At 40.1% G+C, this 24,168-nt stretch overlaps 2 protein-coding genes across 5 annotated transcripts in view; one reads left to right on the top strand and one right to left on the bottom strand.

Annotated features, from left to right (window-relative positions):
• Positions 1-13,319, top strand: part of CDKL1 (cyclin dependent kinase like 1) — a 49,848-nt gene extending 36,529 nt beyond the window's left edge. For both annotated transcript variants that reach the window (XM_081047647.1, XM_081047646.1), the window contains exons 5-10: positions 2,032-2,122; positions 2,699-2,899; positions 4,983-5,065; positions 7,940-7,996; positions 9,143-9,298; positions 11,012-13,319. In XM_081047647.1, the coding sequence (XP_080903773.1) occupies positions 2,032-2,122; positions 2,699-2,899; positions 4,983-5,065; positions 7,940-7,996; positions 9,143-9,298; positions 11,012-11,119 (696 nt within the window). In that variant the 3' untranslated portion in view covers positions 11,120-13,319. The remainder of the gene's footprint in view (positions 1-2,031; positions 2,123-2,698; positions 2,900-4,982; positions 5,066-7,939; positions 7,997-9,142; positions 9,299-11,011) is intronic.
• DMAC2L (distal membrane arm assembly component 2 like) lies at positions 3,035-24,166 on the bottom strand (the record flags this gene model as incomplete). 3 transcript variants are annotated; one of them, XM_081047651.1, is made up of 6 exons in its annotated part: positions 3,035-3,641; positions 5,188-5,228; positions 15,700-15,871; positions 16,483-16,691; positions 17,613-17,724; positions 24,046-24,101. In XM_081047651.1, the coding sequence occupies 5 exons, from the start codon at positions 17,714-17,716 to the stop codon at positions 3,625-3,627; spliced, it is 543 nt and encodes a 180-aa protein (XP_080903777.1). In that variant the 3' UTR covers positions 3,035-3,624. The 3 variants fall into 3 exon arrangements, with proteins under 3 accessions (XP_080903777.1, XP_080903776.1, XP_080903775.1); XM_081047650.1 differs by lacking the exons at positions 3,035-3,641; positions 5,188-5,228 and adding exons at positions 12,920-14,525; positions 20,235-20,302 and having other exon boundaries at positions 24,046-24,115; XM_081047649.1 differs by lacking the exons at positions 3,035-3,641; positions 5,188-5,228 and adding an exon at positions 12,920-14,525 and having other exon boundaries at positions 24,046-24,166.
• Between the last annotated feature and the right edge of the window lie 2 nt (positions 24,167-24,168).

The following is a 24,168-nucleotide window of genomic DNA, read 5'->3' as shown; positions in this document are numbered from 1 at the left end:
ATTTTAGCTGGTGGGCCTGAATCCCCATCTCTGAGTTTTTCTAAATGATATTTCCTGATGCCACCTTCCCAGGAGAAAATATGGGAGTAGCCAGCACTTCTCCCTACTGAGTCTCTGCCTTGCTGAAGGCTACATTTGCATGTATAGCAAGGAGCATAGACGCCTTATACCCTGTTTCCCTGAAAATAAGACCTAGCCGGACACTCAGCTCTAATGCGTCTTTTGGAGCAAAAATTAATGTAAAACGCGGTATTATATTATATATATATATATATCATATCATATCATTATCATATCATATTAAAGACCCAGCCTTATATTATAGTAAAATAAGACCGGGTCTTATATTAATTTTTTCTCCAAAAGAAGCATTAGAGCTGATTGTCCGGCTAGGTCTTATTTTCGGGGAAACACGGTATTGCTGTTTACTGCGAGTGAGGGTCATTGCTTTCCTGGGAGCAGACTTTAGGATGGGGCGCAAGACAGCTGGTATAAAGGCTCTGGTGGGGAAAATCAGAGACACTGAAGACAAATATAATGCATACTACAGTTCCCTGGAAAGCCCCTGACACTCTATTTGGCCATATGTGCTGATGGGGGGAGGGTGTAGAAACTTGTAAAGAATTCCCAGCACAGAATAGGAGCACATTCTTGCTTACAAGTACTTCTGATCATCTGTCATCATGATATTCACGGGTGTACCCATAGTAATATATGAAGACAGTGGTAAAAGACTGAAATCTCGGGGCCATTAATTGCTGAGAACCCCGTAGATTGTAATAGAATAATTCAGAAATTGTCTCCCCAATTTTTTTCCCAGAGTAATTAGCACCCTTGGGGAAACACTGACGCTGGTCTCTCACCCTGACGGTCCTTTGAAATGAGTGCTAGGCCAGGCCCAAGAAGAACTTCTGTCCTCTCTCCAAATTCTAGAAGGTCAAGAATACCCCAGGGTTTCAGCTGCAAGCCAAAGAGGGTCTCTCATTGCAGAAGGATCCAACATTCTTCTCCAGAGAGGAAAATGCTTGGAAGAAGGGAAGATTATTAAGAACCCTGAAATAGTACTTGAACCCAACTTTTGTTTTTATGTAATTGTTAATTAGGTTGTTGATTTGTTCTTTTCCAAAAAATTTTTTAATAAGAAAATCATTTGAAGCTTCTTAAACATTCGTCTAACATCTGTCTGTTAAACAATGTCAGCTGTGGTTTGGAAACCACAGGTGATTTGAGTCTAAACCATGGAGTGGGGGCCTCTTCCTGTGGGGTGGATGCAGCTCTCAGAATACTTGATGTGTGTGGAATGGAGCTGACATCTAGCGACTCTCTCCAGAGGGCGAACGCTGCCTACTCCTGTTTATCTTGTCAGGACAAATGTCAGAGCTTGAAGGGAAGTCTCTTGGCAAGCTCCTGGTTCCCGCCCTTCTCTTCCCCAGCTTATCTCAGCAGGCCCAGGGCTTGTCCTGTTTACCAGTCAGACTGTGTTCTTTTCTGTTAAACAACCGAATTATGAATTCTGCTTATGCACCAACTTGCACCAGCAGTCATGGTTCAGGCCTTGTCCAGAACATTTTAACATTTTCCCTTTCACCTAGGATTGCCAGATTAAATACAGGGCCCCTAGTTAATTTTGAATTTCAGATAAACATAACTTTTTGGTGTAAGTATGCCCCAAATACTGCATGGGACATACTTATACTAAAAAATAATGTTATCTAGAATTCAGATTTACCTGGGTGTTCTATATTTTTATTTGCTAAATCTGGCTACCTTTCTTTCATTTTTCCCTTCACCCTTGTTGGTGCTTTTGGGCCCTTCAGGAATTTGGGATAATTCAGGCTATAATAGGTATGGTACTAGATTTATTTTATGCTGCTATTTTGCAAACTGTGCTGCTATTTTCCTATTATTCAAAAGGCCAGTAAGAGGTTCAAACAATTTCTTAAATATTTGCTAAATATTCATGTGTTTTATTTATCCCATATCTTATCGTTGCTCTTTAATAATCTGTTTTGGTTTGATTTTTGTGACTAGTGCATACATAGAGATGTGAAGCCAGAAAATATCCTCATCACAAAACACTCAGTGATTAAGCTTTGTGACTTTGGATTCGCTCGGCTTTTGAGTGAGTATTGAAGTTCTTCTGAAGTGTAAAGACGAAAGATTCTTTATATGATTTTGATCTAAATGCTATAGAAAGCTAGTTCTTGTAAATGTAGAGCCTAGGCTTGATATAAATTACAATTCTGTAATTATTCAAAACATGTAGACACATTCAGTGGTTTAAATATGTATTCTATATATAAATTGTACCACAGTAAAGTGGTTACTAAAAAGTATGTTACTCTCCTGGTTTCTACCATTTTTTTGCTAAAGTAGCACTTTTTCAGATTTACTATTTTAGAAGAGTGGTTTTCAACTTTGCAGGTTAGAATCTCGTAGGGAACTATAAACTGTAACTATAAAAACTACACTGATCTCCCCCCAGGGATTGAGGTTTAATTGGACAGGGGTGGGGCCCAAGCATCAGTAATTTTAAAAATATCATATTCCAAGTGCTTTTAATGTGCAGCCAGCATTAAGAACCACTGATTGAGAAAAGCTACAGATGGGGCACAAGCTTGATGCCTTAGGTCCTCGCTGCCCTCTTTTTGATTCCATGCTTCCATCGCTTTGTTTTCCATGGCCCATCCCTGGTCAGCTGGACCGAGTGACTACTACACAGACTATGTGGCTACTAGATGGTACCGCTCCCCAGAGCTGTTGGTGGGGGACACGCAGTACGGCCCCCCAGTAGATGTCTGGGCAATTGGCTGTGTCTTTGCTGAGCTGCTCTCAGGGGTGCCCCTGTGGCCAGGAAAATCAGACGTGGATCAGCTCTATCTGATCAGGAAAACCTTGGGTAAGTGACGTCTGGTGTCTTCGTCCTGCCTTTTGGGAAACTGGATAGATTTACCCTTGTCCGTGTGGGGCAGAGCCAAGTTCCTAGTCTCATCTAATGCCCTTTACAGTTATGAAGGAGGGAAACTCTCAGCATCACATTTAAGTGACTCCATTAAAGGTGTCCACATTTCTTTTAATAAAAAGAATCAACAATTTTGAATATGTACTCATTGTCGTAAAAGACACAAGGTTCTGTCTTCGGCATAGTTTGAATCAAGTCAACTCTGAATAATGATCGTAGCAACACTGAAACATACATTTCTATAAGGGCTTCGCAGTGTACAGAATGCGCATGTATTTTATGTCATTTCGGATGATGTGGTCATTCATTCTTTGGCTGTCCTTGACTCCAGCCTGCCAGGCTAGTTTCAGTTCTTTAGATGCTGTAGAGGAAGTTTCTGAACCTTCTAAGTGTCATGAAGAAAGGCTGGTTCTTCTGATGTCACTCTTCTTATCTTGCTTTCCCACCTCAAAGCCCTTTCTTTTCTTTCTGCTCTTAAAGTGAAGGAGAGGAGGGGAGAGAGGGGGGGAAAGAGACCGATGAGAAGACCTACAAGCAGTAATTGTCCTCTTCAAAAGTCAGGGAATTTAGCCACTACTCCCCTGTGTATTCCAATTTAAAGTGAAATTTTCCTCCTCTGAACTCTTGTAGCACCTGCTGTCACCATGTCTTCTCTTGTACTTTTATCTTCCCAAAGATACTGTAAGATACAAAGATACTGAGGGTGAGATCATGTCTTATTTCTATCCTCCACCAACATCTGCACAAGCTAAGCAGTAAATATTTGCTGATGATTTTTGTTGAGTGACATGTAAGCCACCGTGGAGCTCCTTCCAGGGACACTGAGCCTTCCTTTGCTGTTTTCCCTTGTCATTTTAGGACACTCTCTCTGTGTCCCCCCTCCCACCCACTCCTCAGCTCTCTGATGGAAGAAGGTTATTAAGGTATAGGCACTGCTCTCATGATATCTGGGGCAAGGCACTAGAGAGTATATTTTGGCTGTTCGCCCAAAATGGGGCAGGTCAGCAGTTTTTAGATTTGAGTGAGAGGTAAAGTTCCAAATCAAATCAGTAAAGTTAGGGGTAGGAACTCCAGCCCAGTCCAACAGCAGCATTAGAGGTATTTGTTGTTCACTCTGCTCTGGGAAATGGGAAGTGTGCCCCAGGGGCGCCCTTTGGAGTATCTCCCTATGTTCTCTGAACAAAATTCCTCTTCAAGTGTAATATCCCTAGAAATGTACACAAGGGTGATTTTAGATGATTTGGTTGAAACATGGGCAGAGTGAGCCTCAGATAATCCCCAGAATATAGAAATGCTTTTTGTTTCATTGCTTCACATCATAAGTGCTTCTAAACAGTAGATAAAATTGGATTTTTAGGTGATCGCTACTTGGGGAAATAAGAAAAGATGGCTCCAATTTAGAAATGTAGTCTTTTTAGGTAGATCTTCCATGATTTCCTTCCTACCCTTCCTCCCTTCTTCCTTCCCCCCACTTCCTTTTTTCCTCTTCCCTTCCTCCTTTCCTTCCATCCATCTCCCTCCTTCTCTCCCTTCCTTCCTCAAATATTTATTGAGTACTCGCTATGTGTCAGGTGCTGTTCTAAGTGTTAGGCCAATACACTTTTATCTTGACCAATCAGGATCCAGTTAACATGATTTTGATTTGTAGTTGTTGCACTTTTGCTATTTTAAAAAAGGGTGTTATCTGGTGTGTGTGTGTGTGTGTGTGTGTGTGTGTATGTGTGTATGAGTTGTTCGGTTTGGATTCCTTAAATACATTGTGAGCCTTGGGGGGCAAGAACCTGGTAGCTTTCCATTTCTGTGCATGCCTCCTCTGTGCCTAACGTGGCACTTCACCCACTGTAGATCTGGTGCAGGTTGTTGAGGGTTGTTAAATGCATCTCCCTCAGACTGGAAGAGCAAACTGCAGCCTCTGTAGCTGTAGGCCCAGATGGACGCAGCACCAGAGGAGGGTGTGACACCATAGGTCAGTGCTTGCTAACCGATCTCATTTGACCTTCCTTTCTCTTCTTGTCTACAGGAAACCTCATTCCTAGGCACCAGCAAGTATTTAGCACAAATCAGTACTTCAGTGGGGTGAAAATTCCAGACCCTGAAGATAGGGTGAGTGACCCATTTTGGAAAGAATTCTGCATGTCAGGTCTAAGGTTACCAGGGTGTTTATGTGGTGATCGTTCTGTTTACCTGGGGAGTCGCGGGCTACGTAGGTCTTGGTAGTTACTCACCTGCCTGAGCCCCATGGCCCACTCTGCACTGGAAGGTCAGTCTAAGGGTGAAAAAGAAAACTGGGGCAAGTCAGCTGGCAACACTCTGGCCTTCAGTGCTCACTTAGAGATTGCTGATAGCAAAGGTTAGCCGGCATGCTGGACAGGACTGCAGAATGGCCTGCCATGCCTCACCTGTTCTGCAGCACTTTCAGCAGTTGTAGCTAGGTAGCTCAGAGCCAGTCAACTTGCAGACAATGATTCGTCCAGGAAAATCCCGCACTGTCCCAATCTCCTAGTCTACTGTGCTCTCCCTCCCCAGACCATGGGGGCAAACGGTAATGAACTTGCATGGTCAGCCTCACTCTGGTGTGTGTCCTCTGTGGCCAATGTGGGGAACACACTCATTCTAAAAAAACTGAAAAATTAAAAATGTGCATACCCTTAGCCCACTTTCAAGAATTTATTTCCAATGAAATCATTAGACAAAGGCATAAAGATGTAGCATTCTTTAATAGAAATCATTTCCTTTAGTGTTCCATCAGTAGGGGAATAATTAAATAACTTATGGTATATCTTTATAATAGAAGCAGTAAAAATAGATTTTTATGGCAGTAAAAATACATAGGCAGTAAAAATAGATTTTTATGTATTCACCTGAAATTAAAAGTCCATAACATATTGCTAAATGAAAAAAAAGGTTATAGAACAGTATACATAATTTGACATAATTTTGATAAATATTTAATACACAATACATTTATTTACATATATAAATATAAAATAACATGACAGCTCCTGGAATATCATGCAAAGCTTTTCACATCTGTGAAGTAAATGGCTGCAAGGATATATACAAAAAGTGTTAACAGTGGATCTCTCTCTCTGGTGGGGTAATTTTTTTCTTTTTGTGTAGTTTTTAAATATTTTTTATGTCTCCTAAAGAGCTTTATTATAATCAGAAACATTTCAGAGCACAATTAAAGTTTGTGAAATCCTGAGTTTCTACTAAGAAAGTCACTTTCAAATTGAAACTAACCTTCCTGTTGCTCAGTTTCCACATGGAAGTTCTGTCAAGTTCCATTTGAGCTGTCTGTTCCCTGGGCTTCTGGCCTGTCCCACAGTGAAGGCTTCCACTTCCACTTCCCCACCGCCCCCCTCTCCTGCAGCACTAGCAAGAGGAAAAGTAGGTCATGCTGGGAGCATGCTGGGCAGCAGAGGCAGGAATGACATCTGGCATATGGGAGGTGACCTCACTGGCTCCCTTGTGACCTGGACATTCCCAGTACCACACTAAATATCCCTCAGCAATTTCCTGCTCACTTGTCTACTGGGGAAGCCTCAATAATAACCCAGGTTTCATAAATGTAAAAAGCTTCCCATGGTTTCCCAGAGGTTGTCCTGCAGGGGATTTCCTGTTGACAGAAACACAGGAAGAAACAGTGCGGGGGTTGTGCTGGTAGAACATCTGTGCTGGAGCCCTTCTGCCAGTCAGTAATCCTGCAGGAGGGAGGCCTGCTTGTTTGGGGGGGGGCGGTGGGGGGGGCGGGGAAAACCGGCTAAGCAGGCAGAATGGGCCCATCTTATCACAGCCAAGCAGGCCGCCTCATCCCAGGCGTTGTTGCTGAGACAGCAGAGCGCAGTGACAGCAGTGTCGTGTCAGCCCCCAGCGGTGCTCACGTTCAACACACAGAAATAGCAAGAGAAATATTTAAGCTATGAGGGGGGAAAGGGCTACTCTCAACTGCTAATACAAGTCTGCTTTAGGGTTGTTGTTTTTTCCTGTTAGGGAACTGCAAAAGTGAAGCTCTTATCCTTACTCTTATCAGTGATTAATAAGTGCACACTCAGGAACTGGTGTTTGTTGGCTGGTTCCCTGTCCCAAATAACGGTGTGCTCACAGCACCAGGGATTGTGTGCATTCCATGAGCCTGCAGCTCACACACTGCCATCTTTATACACTCAGTGCACTCGGCTCATTTCTGTTCCTCAGCTTGGCTGGCTCTTACTTTCTCAGCCTCCTTCTTTGATTAGCCTCTTTGTCAGGGGTATATTTCTTTAACTGGCTTGCCTGTCTGACATTGGGCATTCCCCCCACTTTGTAGTGTTTGTTATTCCTCACTGTCTCCAACATGTGACCAGAGCAAAATAGTCTTATATGGCCAAAGGGAGACTGAGGAATGTCTGCTTGGGCGACAGTAGGATTATCAGGGGAACAGCAGGCTCTTCTGGGTAAAGACAACAGTGTTTATTCCAGAAAACCAAGAAGTATCTGTTCACCTGGGTAGCAAAAAATATATATATATTTTTAAACTCCCTTTATGTTAATATCAATAAATGCAAATAATTAGGGCCTCTTTATATAAATGCCAATATAAGTGCCAAAAATTATTCTGAGGCCAGGCAAGTTATATAAATTGAGGCAGAAACGAGGAAATAAGAATTGCTCGATATGTGTTTTTTTTTCTTTCATTAATGTTTTTTCATAATTTGCTACCTATATTATTTCTTCAGGACATGAAAGGAGTGGTTAGGAAGAAAATTTGGAAAAGCATTTTGGAGGTGGAGAGAGAAGAAGCTTATGAAACAGGCGTAGAGAGGTTGTTTTAGGTGAGAGGTATGGTGGGGCAGAGGGTAGAGGAGGAATGGAAGGTGCCAGGAAGATAATCTCACTCAAAAGAAATGCAATCTGAGGTATCTTTATATTTGAATACATGTGTCTATAACCTCTTTTCTTTTTCCTTTTTTTTCTTTTTTTTTTTTGTTTCAACAGGAACCACTTGAATTAAAATTTCCAAACATCTCTTATTCTGCCCTGGGACTCTTAAAGGTAAAATCATGATTTCTAGACAACCAGAAAGTACGCAGCAGCTGTTGTCACTGGGGAATCCATGGATTAAAAAGGGTTCCTTTTAGAATTCCTCTCCTCCTTTGAAAAGTGTATATATTTTCAGTTTTTAAAATGGGTCACATTCTATTACAGTGAAAACATCAGTGTTTTTTACTTTAAATAAACCTAACATTGTATTTGAAATCTAAATTTACACAAAATAGAAATTTCAGAGGAGTGGTGTTTGTTTTAAAAAAAAGGATCCTTTTCTTCAAAAAATGTTTAGCCATAGGATCTTTTTAAATAGACAACTCCCTAGTGTATTTGAAATAGGTTTTGATTTTAAAACTTGATTTATATATACATTTTCAGAAATACATAGGTCTTATATAAATGAGGTACCAATTAAAATATTTGCAAGTTACTGTCAATGTCCCACACATTTCAAAAAGTATTTAATATGTTTACTCGTGTATTTATAATATATTAATAATAAAAAGAATGAGACAGTTCCTTAGGGTATATGGTCATGAGCTTTAATCTACCCAAGTATGAGCCCTATGGCCCACTTACTGGAAAAGCAAATAGATGTAACATAAAGGGATGTATATTACATCTCTTCTCCCATTCAGACACATACATGCTTCTAATGCATAGTCTATTTCTGAAAGAAGATACAAAAAAGCATTGATTTTAGAAAGGGGGAATGGAAGAACCATTCTAGACTGTGCTATATCTTGTGTGTTTATTTTTACCATATGTAGAGATTATTTTTTAAATCAAAGAAAGAACTAATTTTTACAAAGTATATGCAAGGGACCAAACAGGCTAAGTGGATTATTCTAGTTGGACACAAAGGTGAACTCAAAAATTGTATCCTGCCCCCTCTGGGCAGAGCACCAACTGCTTCAAGAACAGCAAATGGTGGGGCAAATGATTTTTTGTTACTATTTCTAGAAACTATTATGTGGCTATGGCTACCCATTTAGGAATGATAATAGAAGGAAATAAAATCATGATTGGGTTTTTTTTTCTACTTTTCTCCTTCCTCTTGTTCCCAACTGAACAGTTTACTCTTACAAAGAAGAAAAAAATGACATTACTAAGTGAATACTATTTTAAAGATGGAATTTCCTGTTCTTTTAGGGCTGTCTTCACATGAATCCTGCTGAGAGACTAACATGTGAACAGCTGTTGAAGCACCCATATTTTGACAGCATCAGAGAAATAGGGGATTTGGCAAAAGATCATGGCAAACCAACAAGGAAGGCCCTAAGACAGAACCGAAAGCACCTGCCTGGGGTAAAAATGGGGCCCTGCTTTACAGAGGCATCGAAGATTGCAGCTTCAAGTGATTTCATACTTGCCATCTGGTGTAGAGTCTAAAGCTATACATGAGGTGGCAGGTGTGGCTTGCAGTTCGACCACCCTCATTCCAGCCCGAGAAGACAAGTTATGTGAACTACTGACCAGGGCCCCTGAGACCACTGCCTCCCAAGGCCCCTTCTCCCTGAATCCTGAAGGTGTCCTTGCGTTGCAGTTCTCAGCTACCCCATAGGGATCAGGACTTTGGGTGTTATGCATGAGCACAGGTCTCAGCCAGGTACACGGCGGACTCCAATTGAGCAAGCTCCTTTTCCTTTGGAAAACGAAATCAGATGTATGCCAGGCAGCTCTCTGCCATCATCGTGTTCACCTTCAGTATTAATTGACATTCCAGGTTTATCCTAGAAAGGAACTGTTTTCCTCCCTGATCCTTCCATCATCAGAGTTGGCTAGAGTCAATGCAATGATGTGTGCTTTCAGTGACAGCAGCGGAACAGTACATTTAACCAAAGAATAGCATCCCAACTGTATACTGGGAGCCTGGGAAGAACCATGATTGGTAGAAAGTGGCAAAACAGCCTTACAGTTAGTGTCTTGTCATAAGACAAAAGCTGTACTAATTTAGAACAGAAGCACAAATGAGATGAGCAGGCTGCCCCTGCTCACTTCTGGATCTGCCTGGGTACCCCTTAGACCTAAGTAATCTTGCCTAGGTCATCCCCTTTGCAGCCTCCTCTGCACAGCATGCTACATGGTCTCTGGTGGTGTGTGAGGTTTGGAGGAAGGAAGACGGGACAAGCCAATAGGACAGGTGCTGCATGAACCCCCGGGCCCTGAGATAGACCCGAGTTTAGAAATTAATGCTTTTATTCTCTGTCATGTAAGACTCAGGTAACAAAACAGGCCAGAAATAGACTTTCCCCCAGTTCCCCTTATCTTGCTGTTTCTTTGTATTCAAGAGTAAAGATCTTGATGGAAATATTTTTACTTGAATGAAAGAATAGGGGGACCTCACTTATGTGTGTATTGCTTGTATTAGGTTGGTGCAAAAGCAATTGCAGTTTTTGCAATTATTTTTAACCTGTTAAACCACAATTACTTTTGCACCAACCTAATAGGTACTGGAGGATTCAAGTATTTGATTTGAAAGTATTAAGAGGTACCCGCTTTTTGGATACCTAAGGCCATATAGTACGATACAAAAAATACATGTTCTCTTTACTTTCATTTGACATTGACAAGAAATTTAAACATTTTCAGGCAGCATGAAGGGAGCAGTTTTGCCTGTTTAAGGCGTAAAGTGGGCAAACTGCCTAAGTGCTGCAGACATCAGCTGTTTTTGCTATAAAACAAGGCATTGGCTTAAATGATCCTACAGTCCCAGGAAGCTCTTAACGCTTGTGACTATATACTTTTTTCCAATAATGTTAACATGTAGATTTTTCCTTTTTCATACTCTCTAAATGTTCATTAATGTGTATGTTTTGCTTTGCTTTTTAATTTAAACCTTTAAAAGGAAAAGCAGAGACCAAATTTAAACATTTTTTTTTCCTTCTCTCAGGTTCTGGATTCTGTGCAGAAAAAGTATTTCTGTGCTGAAAAATTTACTTATTTACCTCTTTTTTTGGTGTTATCAATAATGAAAAAAGTACACGGCATTGAACCTCATTCTGTGTTTTGTATTTTCAGTTGCAGTACCTACCTCAGCTGACTAGCTGCAGTATCCTTCCAGCTTTGGATAATAAGAAGTACTGCTATAATACCAAGAAACTTAACTACCGTTTTCCAAACATTTGAGGAGCTTGAGATTGATGATAAAAAGGCTTGATCAATAATTCAAAGAAAATAATACATTTGATTGAAAACAATCACAGTTGTTGAGAAAACATAACTAACTGGAGGAGGTCACTTGGCAAGATCTAAAAGGAAATTCCAGAGGCTGTCTTCATGCTTGATGATGGTGTCCAGAACAGAAAGGAAACTCGTTTGGATTTTCACTTTTGCTTTTGTTGTATCTAAGTAGCAGAGTTTATGGACAGATGTATAACCGGTACCGACTGCCCAGACTTTGGGCAAAATCAGAGATATAAAAAAGATTTATGCTTTAATTGTATCATATGCAACAAATGAAAAATAGATTGCACAGTGCCCATGTATGTTTCCTTGGACCTCTGTTACTTTGAGCGCTGTGTCCTGCCTTTTCAGAGTCTCAACATCATAAGGAGAATGTTAGTACTTGACATCAAAATATTTAAAATTCCATTTCCTGGTTGCTCTATCTTGATTTTTATATTTTAAAACATTTTGTGGAATATTTAAAGAGTTCAAAATATTTAATATCAAATGGATTATCACAAAAAGACTAACTTATATGCTTATACATTTAATATGTTTATAGATATTTCTTACATATACTTTTGTCTTTACCTTTAGTAAAGGATGCATCTTAGTCCTTTTTTGCAGGCAAGATGGACTTACTGTAATCCATCTACATTTGTTCACCCAGTTCCCACTGCAAACATGAAGATTGGGAGCTGACCAAGGTGATCAAGGGGTAGAACAAGACCTAAAGGCTTGGTAGGAACTCAGCCTGCCATCCTGAAAATAATGAGTCCTTCAGTCTCTCCAGCTCTGCCTCAGACTTGGAGACCAATCTACAAGCAGGACTAGAGCGATCTGGGTTTTGGAAGAAACGGCTTGTGAGCTTTTCCTTGGGTCATGAAACACACTATGTTGTAAACTATTTTCCCTGAAATATCTTTTTACGCTACATATACACACACACACACACACACACACACACACGTATGTATATACATGTATATATGCGTATATATACATATATATATATATATATTATGCTAACAACTAATAATAAAAACATAGTCCAAAATGATATCGAGGATTCCTAGCTTTGCACAGTGATACTTAAAATGACATAAAATTAGCTTTGATTTGGCCTATTGCTCCTATGCAAAAGCTTTTTCATCCTTGTCATGTGGACACAAGGGAAATATAAAATTCATATCAATTTCTTATAACTCAAAGCCATTTTTGGTTGATGTGCTTCTGTTGTTTTCTAGCAGGTCTCAGCTGCGGTTTTTGAAGTTATATTTTACTGTATCTTCACATTTCTTCTGCACTCTCAGTTTACTGCTATGTTAATTTTCTTCATGAGAATATTTGCCCGTATTCACTTACAGCTAAGTAATCCACCAAATTCTGGTAACTGTTTAATAATTTTGGCTACGCCAGCCAGATTAGTGATATCCTAAGGCTTCCTGATGTATGTAGCTTCTTGCATACAGGTGATAGTGGGCTAAATACTAATCCCAGTATTATCTAATTCTTGTTATGCAGCCTTGATTCAAATGACAAAGAAGGACAACCAACTTCTGTAAGTAGTTTACATTTTGTGTTTCATAACCCAAAACAATATATACTTGATGAGGCAGATAACTATAACTGACTAATTCATCTAATAGTTTTATAGAAAACCATGCAGAATAGAAAATTAACTCCAGACTAATTTGTGGTGAACCACTTGCCTCACCACATAGTAATCAGACAAACTCGAGACAGAAGTGCTTATTTTTTCATAAGGAGTTCTATTATATGTATGCTTATGTTTAACTTATCCATATTTGCAATCCTTTCTTCAGCATGTAATCATCACTGTTTTATATTCTTTTCTTCAAATTCAGTATTTTCTGATTTTTTAAAAAAATGACAGTGTCAATTATATTAGTAAATACTGTATCATTTATGGTCTGTGCTAGTTACATAAGCTGGGTTCTAAACATGATTAAAATTCATTTTTCTACCTAATGTTGCATCACATAATGTATTTATTTTAAAATTATTTCTAATCAAGGTTATATTCAACAGCTTAATGTTCAAACTAAATATACAGAAATCCACAAACAAGTTGGCATGTAACTAATAATAGAATCAGGGCCATTTCAAGCAGATGAAAATAAAGATGTTTTTATCTGTTAACGAAATTCTGTATCACTGCCTTCTATATATAAGTTGAATTTTATGCTTATACTTCTTTTTTATGTCCTTTGAGCTCACAGGAATAGCATCCAACATACATAAGGGAATAAAAATTTGTTTCTAATTGATATGTTAAAATATTCTGTTTAAAGCAATTTTTAAAAAAACTTTTTTATTGGGAATATTGGGGAAAAGTGTTTTTCCAGGACCCATCAGCTCCAAGTCAAGTCGTCGTTTTCAATCTAGTGGAAGGCGCAGCTCACTGGCCCATGTGGGAATCGAACCAGCGACCTTGGTGTTCTGAGCACTGCGCTCTAACCAACTAAGCCAACAGGCTGCCGCTAATGCAATTTTTTAATTTAAGCAAAAAGTAAGTACAACTGTGCTGGTCTATGTGCCTGTTTCCTCTGTTCTATTGCAATCAGCAGAACTATTTGAAGTCAGCCAAGTATTTATGTCTACTTTTAATAAGACACCAGACTAAGCTTACTAAAAAGACACATTAGTCAGAAACTATTCATTCAGAGAAAGAGTGTATGTTATAAAAAACACAGGAATGCAGGATCATGAGAAAAGCATGCAAATCCTGGGAAGCGATATGAATGCCTCAACAATTACTATTTTCTATAATTGACTCTATCAATGAATCTGAAATTTGGCTTCCAATGTTTCATCACTGTACATTTATAGTAATATGCTTCAATAACTTTAAAGTAAAATGTAACATAAATTACTGTTAAAATACAGCAAAGAATATCTGTTGTACATTTAAATCACTTTAAAGACCTCTCAGTATCTACATCAAGAGGTATCTATATAGATAGCTAGATAAAATGAGGAATATATTAGAATTAAAATGCTACCTGGTTTGCATTTTTCTTAAAATGATTTAATGTACATGAAACCCTCACTTCCAGTTTAGTAACTTTAGTGAGTCATACCTGAATATTTATTTTCTACATGATGGACTCTGCTTCTAAAATGTCAGGATATCCCTATAGTTCTAGTGTTGATTATATTTGTTGCTGTTTAGGATCAACAATTTTAAATGATACTTTATATTGAATAAGGCACTTATTGATTATTATTTTACTTCAAGTCTAATTTTAGTTCCAGAGAAGGTAGTGCTGTCTTAAAGGCTTCGACAAGGTTCTCTTTATCTCTTATTCCAGGAAGATCACTTAACAACAAATACTTGAGTTTTCTGTAAAAAGAGGAAAAAAAATTACTTCAATTTGGCCTTTACCCTTACAGCACTAAAAATAAACTCGATATATTAACTTTTAGAAAACAATTACACAGAATGTGTATATGTCACCCTATAGTTTCAAAATGACTTTTAGAACAGTAGTCTTGGAATACGACTTCAAATGAAATTCATGCTAGGAACTGGGCCAGACTTGGGAAAGTTTAGTTATTCTGAATTACATCAATAATTCTAGCTGAATCTTTCCAACTAGTATATGTATATTATGGCACAGAACTACTTTGCATGTGAGATATAAAATATGAATCTTAACCTAGAAAGGGAAAACAGATAGGGAAGTTTTAAAGGAACTCAAGTGGCTATTAAAAGATGAAGCCTCAAAGCCTCAACTAATCTAAGAGACAAACAGTCTAGCACTTTTGGTTATGTTTAAAATTTCTCAAACTTCTTGTGATAGGTTATTGGCAGAAGATGGGGAAATTGCTTTAAAAGATAGTGAGGAAGGATACTAGCAAATGCTCATTGAGAGCTTACTATAGCAGGTACCAAGCTAGGTGTTTTATGTAGATTTAATTTTTTAAAAGATGTCCCTAAAACACACAATAGAACCTTGACATATTACAGTTGATAATTATAACTGTTCTAAAGTATTATAGATGAAAGTTAAGTCATTTTCTTTAATTATATTTTTCAGAACTAAAATAAAATACCACCCCTCAACTGTTTTAAATTGTGATTATTCACAATACTGTGTGATCTCACTTATATGTGGAATCTAAAGAACAAAATAAGTGAACAAACAAAACAGAAACAGACTCGTAGATACAGAGAACAAACTGATGGTTGCCAGTTGAGGGCAGGAAGGTGGAGGGTAGGGGGACTGGGTGAAAGAGGTTAAGGGATTAAGTACAAATTGGCAGTTACAACATAGTCACAGAGATGTAAAGTGCAGATAGGGAACACAGTCAGTAATATTGTAGTAACTATGTATAGAGCCCCGTGGGTACTAGACTAATTGGGGGATCACGTGGTGAATTATATAAATGTCTAATCACTATTCTGTATATCTGAAATTAATATAAAAATACTGAATGTCAATTGTAATTGAAAAAAATTCTGATTATTCATCTTAACATCTTTACTAAGTTCCATTTTGGCAATGACTACCTACCTTAAATGATGCAAAGCAATGATGCCTCTGTCTGTGACGTTCCCACATGAAATTATTTCCATTTCCAACATGCTTTTTTGTAAATTTTCAAGTTGACCAAGTCTCTCCAAACAGTCATCCTCGATATAATGACACTTGCATAGCCTTATTTTTTCAACATGCTGTAGGCCCTCTGGGGGTAAAAAAGTACAGTTTAAGAATCTGTTTTACCATTAAGATGACCAATTGTCCTAGTTTGCCCGGGACCGTTCTGGTTTTAGGATTGAAAGTCCTATGTCCCGGGAAAGCTCTCAGGCCCAGGAAGGAAAACTTTAATGGTTAGTCACCTTATTAACTCTACAAGGTATTCATTAGACAGGCTGTACTGATGGACAGGACCATTTTGCAGTCAGACACCATGCATTGGAGGAAAGAAATGCCCACACAGGCAGAAGCTGTGTAGATACAATTCTTCCTACATTACTGAGGATTTCTCAATGACTATTGAGAAATTCTATTCTCAATGACTAACAAAGACTATTTGACAAAGAAGGCCTTGAATTTTAAATCAATAAACCACAGAAAAGTCATGTAGAGACAAGGTTAGTAAGGGGAGAAAGTACAGGAAGGTGTTGTAATCTCCAATTTAAAGATAAATATCATACACAGGAAAAAGCAAACTGGATTAAACTGAAAAAACAAATTGGATTATACTGAAAAAGCAAAAAGGACACACCTATGACTATAATATTCAATAGCAACAAAATGTCACTGTAAATCATAAGCAAATGAAAGGGTAGTTACCCATATGATCAAATCCAATGCTCATGATACACGAGTCTGTGGCATCGATCGCCTGGATCTTGTATTTGTTCAGAGGGCCTGTTGGGAGGTTGTTGTAGTCATTCTGCCACCTCTCCTGGCCATGGTAGCGCACCATAGCCCCACAGCGCAGCAGCCACTCAGAGGCTGCCCTGTCGGGTCCGACATCCCTGATGCGGTCATAATCTACTCTGTTGGAAAGAGAACAAAAGCAGTTAGCTTTTACTACAATCACTAGCTTCTTAACTATATTCACCAACATAAATACAGAAGAGCAACAACTTTTCATTTCAAATGACTGAGGAGGGAGATAAGTATATTAGTGAGATCCATGTAAAAAACATACAATGGCTCTCTCCGTTACCTTTCCTGCTTTTATTTTTTCCAAGGGAACTCTATCAAGGCATATTGTTTTTATATGAGTTTATCAGGCAGACATGAGTCTTCATTGATTTGTTTGTAGCACAGTACTTGACACCAAGAGGTACTCAATAACTATGGAATGAATGACACACTTGGTTATTGCTTTTATTGTTTTATTAATGATAAATGAGGGAATAATTTTGAACCTATGTTCAAATTAAATCTCATTAAGTGATACTTATTAATTTCTACATATGCTTTTTTCTCTAGTTAGTGGTGTCAATGCTATGTTACGCAACAAGGGGATTAGTTTCATCAGTTTCAAAGTATTTCTAAGCACGCCACCCACTTTTTAAAAACTTGAGTTCCCTTGATAGTATTCAAAAGGATAACTACATCCCTTAAGAAGCCATGGAATGAAATATTCTAAAATTACATTTACTGAGATTTTCTGATTATAAAAGTAATAAATATTCATTTTAGAAAACTTGAAAGGCACGGAAAGGCCAAATAAGAAAAAAATCACTGAAATCCTGCAACCCAGGCACATTAATATTTTGTAATCTATTTTTTGTCTTCATTCAATGTTTATGTATATGTTTGTTTTGAAACAAAATGAGGATCATACTGCACACACTGTACCAAAAAACAACAACATTTGAAATACAAGAAATAGTCAAATAGCTACTGGGAACTCATCTATCTTTAACAATTCCCCAAGTTTCTTCACTTTAATTAGAGTAACTTACTTATTAAATACTGCATTCAACCAGCCCCAGAAGTATCTGGAGTCATATGACCATGGGAGTTTCTTTAAGCCACACAGCTGCCGGGAAATTTTTCCAAACAGCATGATTTGATCTAGACACACAAAACAGTATTCATATTAGGTCATCAGCCGGCAATCAGTCACATACATATAGTCACTTCACAACTTCAAAGTCAGTGCTCTTGTGCCAATAAAGCTGATGACTCATTTGTCTCTCAATAGTTACTGGGCAAGTCACTCCAGTCTCAGTTTCCTGGTTTCATTTGCTGCAAAAAAACAGGCTCTATGGTTCCTTCCAGCCTGGACTTAAGTCCCATCGTTCTAGCCTGCAGGTTGCCACCTGGTGTCCATTTAGGCAGTGCACCTACAAATTTATTGAAACCAGCTCCACTCCCAGTGTACATTTCCAGTATCAAAATGGCAAGCTAAAATCACCCAGGGAGCAATGTGTCGAAGTCAAGACACTTAACATCCAGGAGGAAAGAGAAGACTTGGAAACATCTCGCTATGTTAAGGCTGCAAGTAGTGTCACCACAACAGTGCAAGGAACGGTGGTAGAAGGGCAGCTGGAAAAGACTGGGCAAGTACGTAACTTCACCGCTCTGACCCTTGGTTTTCTCATTTATAAAATGAGATGATGTGCTCAGATGATTTCCAGCTGTAAAAATCTATCACCATGAGTTGAGAAAGTGATTTCTGAATTGGTTCTCAATCCAATTGATCTCAATTCAAGTTTCTCTAGTAGTATTCCAGTTCAGGGGGGAGGAGGTCTGGGGGACAACGATACATGAAACTCAGTCTCTGCCTTTGGGGAGCTGACAACTTCAGGCAGGGTGGAGTGAGTTAAAACCAGCTACCAAGTAGTTAAAGCACAGAACCTGATAAATACCTCAAAAGAGTTAAAATAAGAACAGACCAGGATTTCAATAAAGATACCCAGGGAAAGGCCTGTGAGTTGATTAGCTGAGGCAAGAACATTTAAGGCATGTTGTTCAGTTTGGTTAGCACATTGGGGTAATAAAAGAGGAGACAATTTACAGTCACAGCAGGAAGGGTGTGGCGTGCTCAGCCAGGGAAATGACTGTCTTACGCAGGTAGTTGGGAGTCACTGAGGTTTGCACACATGGATTGTGTGGATCTTAGTTTCCTGGTGGTGTTGTGCTATAGTTTTGCAAGATGTTCTCATTGGGGGAGACTGACTGCACAGAACACTGGCATCGTTAGAGGTCTGCTTCAGACAGCAGCATCAAGATTGAGTACAACAGAACAGGTCAGAGAGACAGCTAACAAGGGCTTCCCCGACATGTGGCCATGGGACAGGACCAAGAGGGGGAAGAATGGGAATGACGTCACAGTGGATTCCACCTGATTCAGTAAGTGAGACGTAGAGGCAGGGCTAGAGAAGTTGAAGAGGACACTAAGTTTTGGTCCTGAGTCACCGGTAAGATGATGATGCCATTATCAGAAATCAGTGTCAGGAGGACAGGGTTGTGGGTTCAGGTTTTTTTTTCTCCCAATTTTTCATATTCTAAATAAAAAGCGTTGGCAGAACTTCTAAGTGGAGAAGACCAACAAATCATTAGAATCGGAGTCACAAAATGGTAGAGCTGGAAGGAACTCAGATCATCTAGACTAAACCTCTAATTCAGAGATGAGGAAACCAAAGCCTTCATATTAAGTAACTTGTTGACACCCTAAATCCCTTCTGGAACAAGGCGGGGTTTTAATGCATGTGTTTAAAAGAACTTGCCCAATGTTTCATGGCTAATTGGTGGCAGTGCTTAAACTTGAACGTAGTGCTACCACCAGTCCAAGGCTCTTTCCTTAGCTATTGGATGGTTCTACAACTGGTTGGGGGGGGGGGAAGAGGGGCGGCCGGATGGCTCAGTTGGTTAGAGAGCGAGCTCTGAACAGGGTTGCCGGTTAGATTCCCACATGGGCCAGTGAGCTGCGCCCTCTACAACTGCTGGACTGAAGATGAGCCACTGCTGAGCTGCCAGAGGCGCAGCCAGATGGCTCAGTTGGTTAGAGCGCGAGCTCTCAACAAGGTTGCCGGTTCAATTCCCGCAGGGCGTGGTGGGATGGGCCCCCTGCAACTAAGATTGAAAACAGCGACTGGACTTGGAGCTGAGCTGTGCCCTCCACAACTAGATTGAAGGACGACTTGGAGCTGATGGGCCCTGGAGAAACACAGTTCCCCAATATTCCCCAATAAAATTTAAAAACAAAACAAAAACAGAGGACTAGAAGGAGGCCTGAGTGGGAACCACCTTAGCGCTGAGGAAGTGACTAACGATGCTGAGGTTGTGGAACAGTGAGAGGTGAGGTCTGAGGACAGAACCTGGAATCACCACTTCCTCCCTTTCCCACCATCACTCTGCCTTCATTACTGCGAACCTTACTGCCTGCTGTCATCACGTCCTCAGCCCTCTTCAGCTTTTGGTTAAAGCTCTCGCCACCTGTGCCCCCTTCTGATGACACCATTGACTGCCAGCTGCATCTGGGCTTTCCAGCTTCTACTCAGACTGTTCCCTCTATGTACCGTCCCTCCCCACACACCCAATCTTGTCTGTGGAAATCGTACCCAACCTTAAGACCTTACTCAAATGCCATCTTCATCCATCCATCTATTCGTTCACTCAATAAATATTTCTTGCATGCCTGCTCTACCTAGTGCAAGAGATACAACAGGAAGATCAAAAAATGAAACAAAACAAAGGCGAGACAGAAAGACCGGTTCCTATCCTCATAAAATGTATAGTCTAATGAAGGCAGATGACATAAACATAAAGAAATAACATGCAACATGGTGTCTTAGTAGAGGTATAAACACGTCTGTCAGAGCCTAAAGGAATAAGGGAAAGGCTTCACACTACAGTTTTCTTTTGAGATGGGTCTTAAAGGATGGTTAAGAGTTTCTAGTTAGACAGAAAAAAAAAAGTATGCAGATAAAAAGGAAAAGCAAGGTCACATCTTATTCATTCCCATTGTTCTTAATTTTGAACCTATATTCAAATTAAATCTTTGCACCTAGCACAGTACAGTGTTATACGCCTAATGGAAGAGTTTAATATTTGCTAATTAAGTCTTCAATGGTTGATATATTTCCATGGATAAAGATAAAACCAGAGAAACTGTTATTAAGCAGATAAGGTAGAGTGGTCTGTGAAAATTTAAGTACTTTCACTTGATTCATTTTAGCCTACCTTATAATTCAGCTTACAGGCGAAATTTACTTCAGCTATGATCTCTAAAAATATTCGATATATTAAAGTAATTTAAACATGCAAACAAGTTTTTATTTGGCAATAAAGGTAAAAAAATAAATTGGTAGGTTTTCACATTCTCAACTACAACTTTGCTAATTGATTTTAGGAATTTCGGATGAATTCAAGCAGCTACCTCTGGGAAAGCTTTCTATAGGGAAAGAGGAGACCTCTAGTGGTGAGTTGGTTAATTTAACTCTAATGAAAGAAACCAGTTAAAAGCAAGTTAAAAAATAACCGTTACTAAATTACTGCTTCAATAAATCAGAAATCCAAAATCATGAAAAAACAAACAAAACAAGTTCTTGCTATCATAACATGGCTTGAGCCATAAGTTTTAGCAGATGTTTCTAAAAGTTGCAATAATGTTTGTGACTTAGAGAAAGCCAAACTTCCAATGTGTGACTCAAAATAGGATATATATAAAGTTTTTCTGAATAGGTTTGATTGAGAGTCTTTGCATAAAAATTTTTTTTAAGTAGAAGTTCTGTTTTTACATATTAAATGCAATTACTTCAGTGGGCTATTTAAAGTGATGGCTAACTTAGTGGTCAAAAAGACCGAACAAGCCAATTAGTTCTTAAGGGTGGTAAAAATGTGGAGAGAGGGTGGGGTGGTATCAGAATTGGGGAATTACAACCCCACCTTCTTGCAAATAACCTATTATTGATGCCAATTCTTATTCCAGAGATATGAAGAGTCTAGTGAAATAAACAGCAATTCATTAGGAATTGGAAGCAAAGTTCCCAAAAGCCATTTCTAGGCCAACAACATCACATGACACGCACTGAACTAACATCTTACAGCTTCTGACATAGATGAACATGAATTCTCAGCTGAGGAGGGTAGTATCATGAATATAAATGTCTCTAGCCAAAGACATTACAGGGTGTATAACTGTATGGTGAGCTCTTGATTTGAAATTACTAATTGAAACAAATTCTAATGTACAGTCAAAAGGTGAGAAGGTAAGCAAGAAAAAAACTTATAAAAAGAGCACATGTATTGTGAGTTTTTTCACCTTGCTAAGGAGCACATGGTCAAAATCATAGTAGGCCCATGAAAATCTGACCACAGTCCCTAGAAGTGTGTAATTCTGTATTCAACCTAGTACCAAATCAACTACATCCTGTGCAAACTGAAACATAACCATCTCCACAACATAGCTATCAGAATGGTTCAATTTTTTTTAAAAAGTGACACCACCAAACGCTGGTAATAATGGGAGAAACTGAATCACTCGAATATTGCTGGTGGGAATGTAAAAACATACAGCCACTTTGGAAAAAATCTGGCAGTTTCTTACAAAACTAAAGTATGCTAATCATATGACCCAGAAATTGGACTCTTGGGCATTTATCCCAGAGAAACAAAAGCAAGTTTACACAAAAAAGCTGCACAATTATATTCAAAATAGCTAAAAACTGGAAACAACTCGCATGTCCTTCAATGCATGGTTAAACATACTGAGATGCCATGAAATACTGCTCGGCAATAAGAAGGAATGAATCATTGATATATACACCAATTTGGACGGATCTCAAGGGATCATGCTGAGTGAAAAAGGCCAATTCCAAAAAGTTACATACTGTATAATTCTGTTTATACAAATTCTTGAAATGACAACATTTTAGAAAGGGAGAATAGACTGAGGAAGGGGTGCCCTGCAGGAGGAAAGTGTAGTTATAAAAAGGCAACCAGAGGGATTCTTGTGGTAAAGGAACAGCTATACTTGTAGCTGACTACAAGTATACTTGACTATGTATACTTGTATATTTGACTATGGTGGTGGACACGAGAACCTACACACGTGATAAAAATGATATAGAACTATATATATATGCATACATGTAAAACTGCGGAAATCTGAGTAAGATCAATGGATTGTGTGGATCTTAGTGTCCTGGTTGTGAGGTTGTACCATAGTTTTGCAAGACGCTCTCATTGGGGGAGACTGCGTGAAGGGAACACAGGATTTCTGCTTGTTTCTCACAACTGCTTGGGAATCTACGATTATCTCAAAATTCAAAAATTGAATTGAAAAAATAACCATCTCTTTTCCTTTTTAATGTGTGGAACAAGTACCGGTAGGTAACATTCTACATTGTTTTCACAAATAAAGCAAAATGTGTACAAGTGTCCAAGAGATCACATCATTTGAGCCTAAGAAGAGCAGTCATTTATCGAGTAATTCACGGTGTTAAGGACCTGATTAGCCTTAGCTCACGGAATGCAAACAGCCCTGTGCAGGGGACTGTCACGCCTAGTTCCCAGGGGAGGGTCTGAGGCCCGGAGGTGACAGGACTTCCCCAAGTCACCCGACTAACGCCTGCGACCAAATTCAAACAGGCAAGCAAAGTCCCTCCAGGAATCAAGCCGTATTCTTCTACGTTTCTGGCCAGCTGTTCTGACCCTAAAAACGAACAACTGCCATCAAGCACAGAGAACAGGTGTTACACCGGCACGGCGACTGCATCACGTCATTTTAGTTAAAAGGTCTTTTAGAGATTGCACGGCCCACTTCCCTCATTTTGCAGATAAGGGAACAAGTGAGATGTGACCTGTACAGGGAAGTCGCTGCTCCCCGGCCCGCACTGCATATTTCACAACTGCATGTCGGGCCGGTATTTAAGGAACGATTGCTAGACGGCGGCAGGGACCGAGCCGTCTGGTTCATCCAGGCGCTCGACACGTGCAGGGCCGCCGGTGGCCGCGTGCACGGCACTGCCGGGAGCCCCACAGAAAGTCGGGGAAACTGCAGGCCGTCAGGCGTGGACGTGACGAGGCGTTTCGGCCCCGAGCGAGGGCGGGACGGAGAGCGCCCCTTCAGTGGGCACTCCGCTGGCGGGGGGGGGGGCGGGTTGGAGACAGCGGGTGCCCAGCCGTCCGCCTCCAGCCGACCCGGGACAAGGCCCGCGCGGGCCCGGGCGGGAGACAGGCAGGCCGCGGGGCCCACCCAAGCGAGTGTTCGCCGTAATCACGCCCCGCCTTTCTCCCGCGGCCCCGAGACCGCTCGGCAGTGAAGATGAAAAACGCGTGACTCGGCGGGACAAATTTTCCGTAAGCCCAGCGAGGAAAGGAGAGAAAGGGCCGAGCATAACCACCACCCTAGTCCCGCCCAGCTCGGGGCCGAGCGCCTCTACTCACAGCGTCGACGGGAGGGAGCGAGGAAGCACCCCCGACGTCTGCGGCAGCGCCGGGCCTGCCCTTCGCCCTCCGCCGCGCGCGTCCATTGGTCACTGGCGTTGGGCGAAGGCGCGCGCCTCATTG

This window comes from Rhinolophus hipposideros (genome assembly GCF_964194185.1).
Source record: "Rhinolophus hipposideros genome assembly, chromosome: 5".
NCBI classification, from domain to species: domain Eukaryota; kingdom Metazoa; phylum Chordata; class Mammalia; order Chiroptera; family Rhinolophidae; genus Rhinolophus; species Rhinolophus hipposideros.
The sequence above is the reverse complement of the archived record's forward strand: the minus strand, read 5'-3'. Positions and strand labels throughout refer to the sequence as shown.